We start from the raw sequence: 10,637 nt of genomic DNA on the forward strand, positions 1-10,637 counted from the left end.
ATTACAAGCAATTATTTTTACAAATAAAGGTACTCATACCTCATTTTTAAAATCAGCAATTTATTTAATAAATTTGTTTTCTTATTTCCTACTAGTAAGGATCAAATTCAGGTCATTTAATTATGCAAGAACTTGATGAAAATGTACAATTATCTATAAAACTTTGTAGTGTAATAAATTTTGTGTATACATGCACATATATAACTAATAATCATAGCAATAGTTAACATTTCTTGAATTTATTTTATTCTAAGCACAGTTCTAAATATTATATAAAATTGTCTCATTTAATCACTAAAGACATAATAAGAAGAGTAGAGGCATTTTGCAAGGTATGAAAATATGAAAACCAGAACCATTCTAAGTAAAACCAATTAGTTCATTTCCTCTGGTGGCTAACTGCTGCTGTTGCCAGTAGTCTCCAGCACATTTCTCCTGATATCTTCCTTGCAATTTACAGTCCCTAGCTGAGATCATACCATGGCAATGCTTTTCCTTTAATAAGATACAGCTTCTCAGCCTTGGCAGTAATGACATTTTGGACTGAGTACTTCTGTGTTGTGGGTGTCCCATGCATTGGAGTACGTTTAGAAACATTCCTGGCCTCAAGCTGTTTGATGCCAGTAGCATTCTTCAATCATGACAATAACAAATATCTCCAGATATTGCTACACATTTCTTGGGTGCTACAACACCCTCAATTGAAAACCACTGGTATAAGGTATAACAAGTAATTACTTTTTTTCTTTCTGTACAGGAGATTTAAACAGTGAATAATTACTATTTCTATATTCCAAAAATAGTAACTAACATTTTTTAAATTTTGTAATGACATTAAATCACATTTACAGGTGAACATATTTATTTGTATTGGCTACCCAATTTAAAAATGAAGCTAAACAAAATAGTACAAAATAGAAGTTTAATTTTAAAGAGGGAAATTGTACATTTTAAGTATATTTATCAAGCATATTTATTTCATCTAAATGCTATTATTTTAATGAGAAACTAAAATATAATAGAGACAATTTTATCTTCAATACAACTTTTTTTTTCATTGTTTTAATACTCTACGACTAATATTCACTTTGCACGATATTCAAAGTCATCACCCTGAAAATTAAGATTCCCAACTTACACTTTACTATTCTAAATTGTCATTATCTCCCAATGGTCATTCTTTATATCAATCAGATAAATCTCCTCACTAGTTTTATGTGTTCTCTCATAGGAATACCTTCAGTTTTCCCCTTAATGTACACAATCTTCTCAGTCTTTAACAGTAAAGTTTAGATCCCCTTCCTTCAGGTTTTAATTTCCTCCAGTGTTCCAGGTTACATATAACTTTCCTTTACATAAAACTCTAACATTGTAATAAAATTCTCTAAAATCAGAGAAATGGGGGGTTGCAGAGGTAATAGACAATGCAAATTACAGTAAAATTTAATTATTAAAAAGTGATTTTAATGGTTTTGGTTACTGACCTACATAGAGGTCAATGAATATACGGCATTAATAATTCATTTGCCTTTCTTGGTTTTTCAACTGGTAAGGTAGGATGACATATTTCTTTTATGTCTTTCACTGTGCTGCATTGATCTAAGAGTCATGAAAATAAGCCTAAGTAAATAGTTCATAATTTATTGACAAGCAAATAACTCAAGGCATAATTCAAGGCAATGGAAATGTTGCAAAATTGAGAAAATGAGAAACGTCATGATGAACTGATATCAATATGATTTATTAACAAATAGGCATTATTAAAAATTAAAGCACAATTGGTAAGTAGTTTTAGACGATTCTTTTTTTTTTTTTTTTTTCTTTGAGATGGAGTCTGGCATTGTCGCCCAGGGTAGAATGCAGTGACTAATCTCGGCTCACTGCAGCCTCTGCCTCCAGGTTCAAGCAATCAATTCTCCTGCCTCAGGTTCCCGAGTAGCTGAAATTACAGGATGCACCACCATGCATGGCTAATTTTTGTATTTTTAATAGAGACGTTGTTTCACCATGTTGGCCAGCTTGTTCTCAAACTCCTAACCTCAAGTGATCCACCTGCCTGGGCCTCCAAAGTGCTTGGGACTACAGGTGTGAACCACTGCGCCCAGCCAGCTTTAGAAGGTTCTTAAATTTCGGCAATGTACATAATTTTTGGAAGTACATGTTTGGATTATATCAAACGGCATTAACATTTTCTTATTTTTCTTATTGTTTATAGAGTTTTTTTTTTTAAAAAAAGGTAGAATCTCAAAATAGACATTTTTCTTATTTATGTAATAAAAATACTTGAACATTTTATGTTTCTATTTCTACTACTCCTCCCCTCAAATATCTATTGATTATAAATTACACATTATTTTAGATATCTACCATTTTCCTTAATTGGAAAAATATACACTCATATGAAAAATATACATTTGGACATGAATATATGTCTATAGGTTTGTTCTGTATACATTTTCAATTTTAAAGTTTTGTATAATATTTAGATATACAAGACTTAATTATATTCATATTTCAAGCAATACAACATAATAAACAGATGTGATTTTTCCTGGGGAAAGACTACAGAAATAAATAAATTATATTCCTAAAGTCTACTCTATGTTGTTATAAGTTTAATGTGTTTTGAATCTTATAAATAATCTTATCTATTGATACGGTTTTTGTAATCCCCATGTTTTTGGGGGCAGATAGAATGGGGTAAAAATGCCTTGGGAAAGGGAATATAACAGAAACCTGGGGTGCATTGCATGCATTCCTTTGTATAGGATTTTGGTCACCTGGGAAAGTCGAATTACTTTCCCTTTCAATGAATTTTATTAGGAAAAATACAAATACACCAAATGTCAAATGTATTGTTAATGTTCTAATTAGTAATCTAGTGATTTTGAGGTTTGTGAATAGTTCATTTGAAAAAGATTTTAGTTACCTTCAGCTAAGGAAACAGAAAGAGATGAATGAGAAGGCTTTTTGTTTGTTTCTTGATAAGAAAGGATTTATGATGTTGAAGATTATTTCACTGGAGTAAATATACTACAAGACTAATAGAATAAAATGAGAGAAGGTGGTTTCTTACAGACAAATTTAAATACAAAGTTATTGCAGCCTACTAGATTTGGCCAAATTAATACCAGTGTGGCTCTAATCAATCTCAATGTTTCTCAGCTTTCAGCTTCCACTTTTTCATTTAGAGCACTAGCCATAAAAAATAATTTGGACTATGCCACTAAGGACATATAAGTGACAAACTTGCTGACTGAAGGTATGCGTCTGAGCAGGCCTTCTCATTTTTATTCCTTATCTGACTGGATTATGTAGGAGAAATGTAAAGGCTATCATTTATTGAGAACATACTGCATGTTAGCAGTTATACTGACATACTTTCCATGTTTTGTTACATTTAATCTTCAAAATAGTCCTGTTTCTGACAAAAACCACATACTTTGGGTGGAATGGGATTGAATATGATTTATTGGGTAAAGAATACAGCAATGGAATAAAAGAAAAGCTGCCTGCATATTGATATCAATTAATTACTAGTGAGAATTAATATTTTTGAAGTAGATTTTTCTTCTAAATGACTAATTTGACTCAGTTTTAGCATACATGTTAGACTAAAAATCCCAGTTAAGGCACTTTAGTTCATTTGAACCCCTAAATATGTGTACATTCTCTTGTTGCACTTTACAATGATGTTTACAAAACATACTTTCAGTACCACAAAGCTCAAAATAAAGGAAAGTTAATATAAACAATACTGTAGATAAGATGATTAACAAAAAGTAATGATCTATATTGACAATTATTTAAAAAACCCATGAGTTCATTGACTATCTCTATTTAAGATAGATGTCCAACAGCAAATATAAAACTATATATTTCAAATGAAGAAATTTTTTCTTGAGGGGAAAGAGGTCATAAGAGACTTGAATATAAAAAGAAATAATGTAATATATGCACTTGAAATAAAGGTATATTTTAATAACACTCTTAAGTGTGTTGTTAGATTCATTTACCAAAAGTGCACTTTATGCAAAGGTATATGGCTATGCATTCATGATGAAAATGTATGCATATATAAATTTATACGTATTTGCACACATATAAATCTTATGCAATACAGCCACACATGTACAAGATGTTTACAAAGGAAAAAAAAAAGCTTGTTTCTATGTTCATATCAGCATCAAAATTTTTCAAAAACCAAAAATATTTTAGACTTTTTAACAAAACCATGAGATTTAATAGGGATTATAATGATTCCAACACTATGAATTATAGCTTGTATTAATATGGTTTTCTCTATTTATATTAATCACATATTAATACATATATATATACAGTTTACTTTTTAATTTTAATACGATTTTCAGCATTTTATGCAAAATAATAAAATTAAATATTTTAAATGGAGAATATATGCAATTACTCTGAGGAAACTATAAAAGAATAACTGAATTTGTGAAGTAAAAGCTAAAATTTTCATATATATCTTACACTGACAATTACTGTCTATTATCTGCTTTATAGAACACATAAATAATTGGTACATAAACTTATTTTCAAATAATGATTTGATACTTCTGACATTTCTTTAGTATTTCATTTAATAATGTTATTAGATATATATTGCTGGAAAATCGGTTGCAGAATTTACTAAAACATACACCTTATAAAGCATTAACCTTCTTACAGATGAAGGAAAGCTTTGATTTAAAAATAAATAAATAGAGCTACTAGTTTTTTTAGTAAAACTATAATAATACAAAATATAAGGCAAACAGAATGAGGAAATAAAAAAATTTTATCATTACTTACTTTCATAATGAATCTTGAAACCATTATTGGAACGACTGTTGTCTGTTGTAAACAGAAGGTATATAAAATTACTGCTACTAAATAGAAACTGGGGCACTTGGGTGCCATTGTAAGATCCAAGCAATGGTGACAGAAGATTTGGCCCATCATGAACTTCCAGCACATCATAATTCAGTTCAGTCTGAAATCTAAGATTAAAAGACGTATGTGAAAATATATTTAGAATTAACACTATATAGAGAAACAATGCTTTAGATTGCTATTTAAATTACTATTTAAAATTTTTACCATTTTATAATTTTCTTTAGCTTATCTAATATCTAAAATGTAATTTAAGACATCGTCATTTGTCAATACCAAAGGTATAAGCTCTCATTCCTATGAAAAATTATTATTAAAAATTTATGTATATACTTGTTGTTCCTAAATATAATTCTTTCAAATACTATAAATTATCTTCAGTAAATAACTGGCCTATTCATGAATTAAACATATTATAGGAGTTATCTTTGGTTGCCTTCCTCATTTTTATGGAAAACCATGTGGCTTACATTTATTTTCAATCAGATAATCAGATTCTCATCTTAATAACACATACATTTCAAATTTGACATCTGCTTTTATAATTACTTTTTATTCAAGTGTTTTTTATTGATACATAACATTTATACACATTTTTAGACAAATCTATTTTGGCCATTAAATATGTGATAAAGCTTGTATTTGAAAACAAGTGTTCTAAGTAGGTAATAACTAATGACACTGCATTTGATATTTACTAAAAGGTCAGCAGCTCTACTAAAGACTTCATCTACATTAGTTTATGTACTTCTCCCATTAACCCTATGGTGTAGCAAACATTATTAAACCCACTTTCCAGGTAAGAAAACCAAGGCCTTCAAAACTTGTTTTTGTTTGTTTTTGTGTGTGTGTGTTTTTTTTTTTTTTTTGAGACAGAGTCTCACTCCATCACCCGGGCTGGAGTGCAGTGGTGCCATCTTGGGTCACTGAAGCCTCTGCCTCCTCGACTCAAGCAATTCTCATGCCTCAGCCTTCTGAGTAGCTGGAATTACAGGTGCATGCTACCATGCCTGGCTAATTTTTCTATTTTCCATAGATACAGAGTTTCATCATTTTGGCCAGGCTGGTCTCTAAGTCCTTATCTCAACTGATCCACCCATCTCAGCCTCCCAAAGTACTGGGATTACAGGCATGAGCCACTGAGTCCAGCCACCTTTAAAACTTAAATAGTATTACATGATCTTAAATAATAGAAGTAGGCATCAAAACCAACTCTCCTTGACTCTTAACCTCTATGCTATGATGTCTGATTTTATCATTAGATTTTTGGTTGCTCTGCTGTTTTCAAGTCTTTAAAACGTATTAACTTATTTTATAAGCATCAATCAACACAAAGCTACTTTTAATATGTATAACATCTTTTTTAATAAAAAATAGCATTTTGCATTATTTCCTTGCGCTCCAAGGTTATACCGCATCCTGAACCTGGATCCAAGATCCGAACTGTGGAAAAATCTTAATGTGGACTCACAGAGTACTAAAATCTTTTTCTCTTGCCTATGATGTTCTTGAAGTCTAGAAAATTCTTTATCTTACTTTAACCAAGATTTTCCTACATATTTCTCTGTTTCACCTTCAATATGTGAACAGCAAGACTTCTTTTTCCTCACATTGTAGGTTATTTCTTTTATTTTACTGCCACAATTTACTATGCCTTTTGTGACACTAATCACAGTTGTGTTTACTTTTTACACAACTGTCTCCCTTAAAAGTCTATAAATTCCATGAGGTTAATCAGTGTGTTTTTGTCAATGCTTTGGTTACAGCGGACACTCAAGAAATATTTATTGGGGCCGGGCGCGGTGGCTCAAGCCTGTAATCCCAGCACTTTGGGAGGCCGAGGTGGGTGGATCACGAGGTCAAGAGATCGAGACCATCCTGGTCAACATGGTGAAACCCCGTCTCTACTAAAAATACAAAAAAAATTAGCTGGGCATGGTGGTGCGTGCCTGTAATCCCAGCTACTCAGGAGGCTGAGGCAGGAGAATTGCCTGAACCCAGGAGGCGGAGGTTGCGGTGAGCCGAGATCGTGCCATTGCACTCCAGCCTGGGTAACATGAGTGAAACTCCGTCTCAAAAAAAAAAAAAAAAAAAAAGAAATATTTATTGGATCAATAAAAGAATGAATGCATCTTAAAGTTAAAAATGCCTTTCTTTTCTTGAGGGTAGTTACCAATTTTACCAAAAAAAGTACTCAATATAATGGAATGTTTTAGTATTCACCATGTATTTTTACCTACTTAAAATGCATTTTCCAATAAAGTTTCAGTACTTTATTTCTCTAGTTATTTCCAGTACACATTAAAAAATACTGGTTAGTTTGATGTGTCTACTAATTTTCAGAGAATCACTTTTACTATCATACTTGCCAGTCTTTTGCAGTGTTGTGAGATTAAACCACTTTATTCCTCAAAACCAAAATGAATACAACTCAAGCATAGTCAAATAAATGCCCAGAACTAATTGACTGGATTCAGAAAAGGTTAGAAACTTTATTTCAATATTTCATATCAGTCTCTGATATTATTATGAACACAGCATATGACATATTAGTCAAAATTAGGTATATAATTTAATACTGTTTAGGACGCACAATTGAAATAATTTTCCATTTGTACCACTATTCTTCCTATTAATCAGTAAACAGTATATGTGAATTTTTGAAGTGTATGTTAATTCTAATTTTGCAACTTGGAATATATTGCATGTGTCTCATAAATGTTTTCAATAATATAGTGTAGAGGAGGAAGGATAAAGTAACAGTAAGTTATTTAAATAAATGATCAGGCACTTAGAAAATGTCAATCTATTATTTGATTGTTTTGTAGTCACTCTATTGTGTATATTGAAATTGGAGTTTTACTTTGATAGTCAGCTGACAATAGCCAAATTAAAATGCACAGAAGAGTCAGGGATTACTTTGGATTGACACATAAAGATACTTAATTCTTTTTTTTTTTCTTTCTATCTTTACATACTTATAAATTGGTACCAAATCTTTATTAGCAAAGAAAATGAAGTAAACATTGTGTCATGCCAAAAAGAGTATTTTCCCCATAATAAAGGAAAATGGAACACATATGACAGATAAGAAATATGTAGAACCTGCCACATTAACACCAGTAAGAAACCTCAATTAAAAGACTCACTTTGCAATGGCCCATTAATTATAGAACAATTAAATACTACATAAAAATTAAACCTACTTACATATTAGAAATAAATTTCAGTTCACCCACAGATCCAACACTCTTTCAAATGGACAGAAAAAAAATGTAAACTAAAATGGCTAGAAAAAAAATGTATTAACTGATTTAGGAAAAAACATTTCCTATTAAACCTTAAATACCACTGCTTAAAAGGTATCTATGGAGGCCGGGTGTGGTGGCTCACGCCTATAATCCCAGCACTTTGGGAAGCCGAGAAGGGCGGATCACTAGGTCAAGAGAGGGAGATCATCCTGGCCAACATGGTGAAACCCCATCTCTGGTAAAAACACAAAAATTAGTTGGGCATGGCGGCACACGCCTGTAATCCCACCTACTCAGGAGGCTGAAGCAGGAGAATAGGGGAGACAGAGGTTGCAGTAGCCGAGATCGCAACACTGCACTCCAGCCTAGGTGACAGAAAGAGACTCTGTCTCAAAGAAAAAAAAAAAAAAAAAAACTTATCTATGGAATTCTCATGTTTCCTTGCAAAAGCAGAAATCCATAGTCCAAAGGTCCTCTTTAAGAAGGAGCCACAGAGGCCAGGCCTGGTGTCTCATGCCTGTAATCCCAGCACTTTGGGAGGCCAAGGACAGTGGATTACTTGAGGTCAGGAGTTCAAGACCAGCCTGGCCAACAATGTAAAACCCCATCTCTACAAAAATGCCAAAAAATTGTAATCCCAGCAAGTTGGGAGGCCGAGGCAGGCAGATCATGAGGTCAGGAGTTCAAGAGCAGCCTGACCAAGTGGTAAAACCCTATCTCTACTAAAAATACAAAAAAATTAGCCAGGCATGGTAGCACCACTGCACTCCAGCCTGGGTGACAGCAGAGCAAGACTCTGTCCCAAATTAAAAAAAAAAAAAAAAAAAAAAAGGGGGCTGGGCCTGGTGGCTTATGCCTGTAATCCCAGCACTTTGGGAGGATGAGGTGGGCAGGGCAGATCACAAGGTCAGGATTTTGAAACCAGCCGGACCAACATGATGAAACCCTGTCTCTACTAAAAACACACAAAAAAATTAACCGGGCATGGTGGCACATGCCTGTAATCCCAGCTACTCAGGAATCTGAGTCAGAAGAATTGGTTAAATCCAAGAGGTGGAGGTTGCAATGAGCCAAGACTCCAGCCTCGGTGACAGAGGGAGACTCCATCTCAAAAAAAAAAAAAAAAAAAAGAAAGAAAAGAAAAAAGAATGAGCCATTGATAAATGCAATATGTTTATAACTTTGCATGATAACTCATTCATAAGTTTTTGAGCATTATACAATAATTAATTTGCACCAGGCTTTCAAAATTACTTACATTTACAGGATTTCTTTCGAGTGGGAGTTTTCACATGATTTAAATTTTTTAGACAGCATCTTGCTTTCACTCAGGCTGGAGTACAGTGGTGCAATCTCTGCTCACTGCAACCTCAGCCTCCCAAGCTCAAGCAATCCTCCCACCTCGGCCTCCTGAGCAGCTGGAACCAGAGGCAAGCACCTACGTCCCTGGCTAACTTTTGTAATTTTTGTATAGATGGGGTTTTGCCGTGTTGCCAGGCTGGTCTTGAATAGCTGGGCTCAAGCAATCCATCCTGCCCCAACATCTCAAAGTGCTGGAATTACAGGCAAGAGCCACTGTGCACAGCCCATGTGATTTTTAATAATTGTTAAAATAGAAAAGTTTCTTGCATTTTCCAAACTACTGACATTTCCATCCGGGATGTATTCTTTGATTCACCATCTCCAGTGTGCACTCACATGTGTCTCTGAATGGAGATGAGAGCAATGAGAGCTTCGGCATATTCTATACATTTCTGCAATTCTTCTCCAGTATGAGCCCTTTTATGGCTTTTAATAGAACTGGGGTATCTGAGGCCTTTACTACATTCTTTGGACTTTTTTCCAGTGAGTCTTTTCATGTCTTTGGAAACTAAATGCATTCTCATATTCCTTATATTAATAGGATTTCTCTCCTGTATAAATAATTTCTTTCTTTCTCTCTCTCTCCTTTTTTTTTTTTTTAAGAGACGTGGTTTCGCTATGTTGCCCAGTCTGGAGTGCAGTGGCTATTCAGAGGCAGGATCCCACTACTGATCAACACGGGAGTTTTGACCTGCTCAGTTTCTGACCTGGGCCAGTTCACCCCTCCGAAGGCAACCTGGTGGTCTCCCGCTCCCGGAAGGTCACCATATTGATGCCGAACGTAGTGCAGACACCTGATCGGCATAGCATAGCTCACTATAGCCCAGAAGTCCTGGACTCAAGTGATCCTCCCACCTCAGCCTCCCGAGTTGCTGGGACTACAGGCACGCGCCACCGCACCCGGCTTTTTTTTTTTTTTTTTTTTTTTTTTTGAGATAGTGTCTTACTCTGTCACCCAGGCTGGAGTATAGTGGTGCGATCTTAGCTCACTTACTGCAGCCTCTACCACCCAGGTTCATGCGATCCTCCTGCCTCAGCTTTCTGATTAGCTGGAACTACAGGCATCCACCACCGCACCAAGTTAGCTTTTTTTTTTTTTTTTTTTTTTTTTTTTTTTTTTTTTTT

The 10,637-nt window shown here is 33.9% G+C and overlaps 1 protein-coding gene across 6 annotated transcripts in view; it reads right to left on the reverse strand.

Moving 5' to 3' along the window:
- CSMD3 (CUB and Sushi multiple domains 3) overlaps positions 1 to 10,637 on the reverse strand; it is a 1,239,477-nt gene that overhangs the window by 439,021 nt on the left and 789,819 nt on the right. For all 6 annotated transcript variants that reach the window (XM_032246339.1, XM_032246357.1, XM_032246370.1 and 3 more), the window contains one exon: positions 4,819 to 5,006. In XM_032246339.1, the coding sequence (XP_032102230.1) occupies positions 4,819 to 5,006 (188 nt within the window). The remainder of the gene's footprint in view (positions 1 to 4,818; positions 5,007 to 10,637) is intronic.

Source organism: Sapajus apella, unplaced genomic scaffold, assembly GCF_009761245.1.
Source record: "Sapajus apella isolate SASKATOON/1434 unplaced genomic scaffold, GSC_monkey_1.0 scaffold3, whole genome shotgun sequence".
Classification (NCBI taxonomy): Eukaryota; Metazoa; Chordata; class Mammalia; order Primates; family Cebidae; genus Sapajus; species Sapajus apella.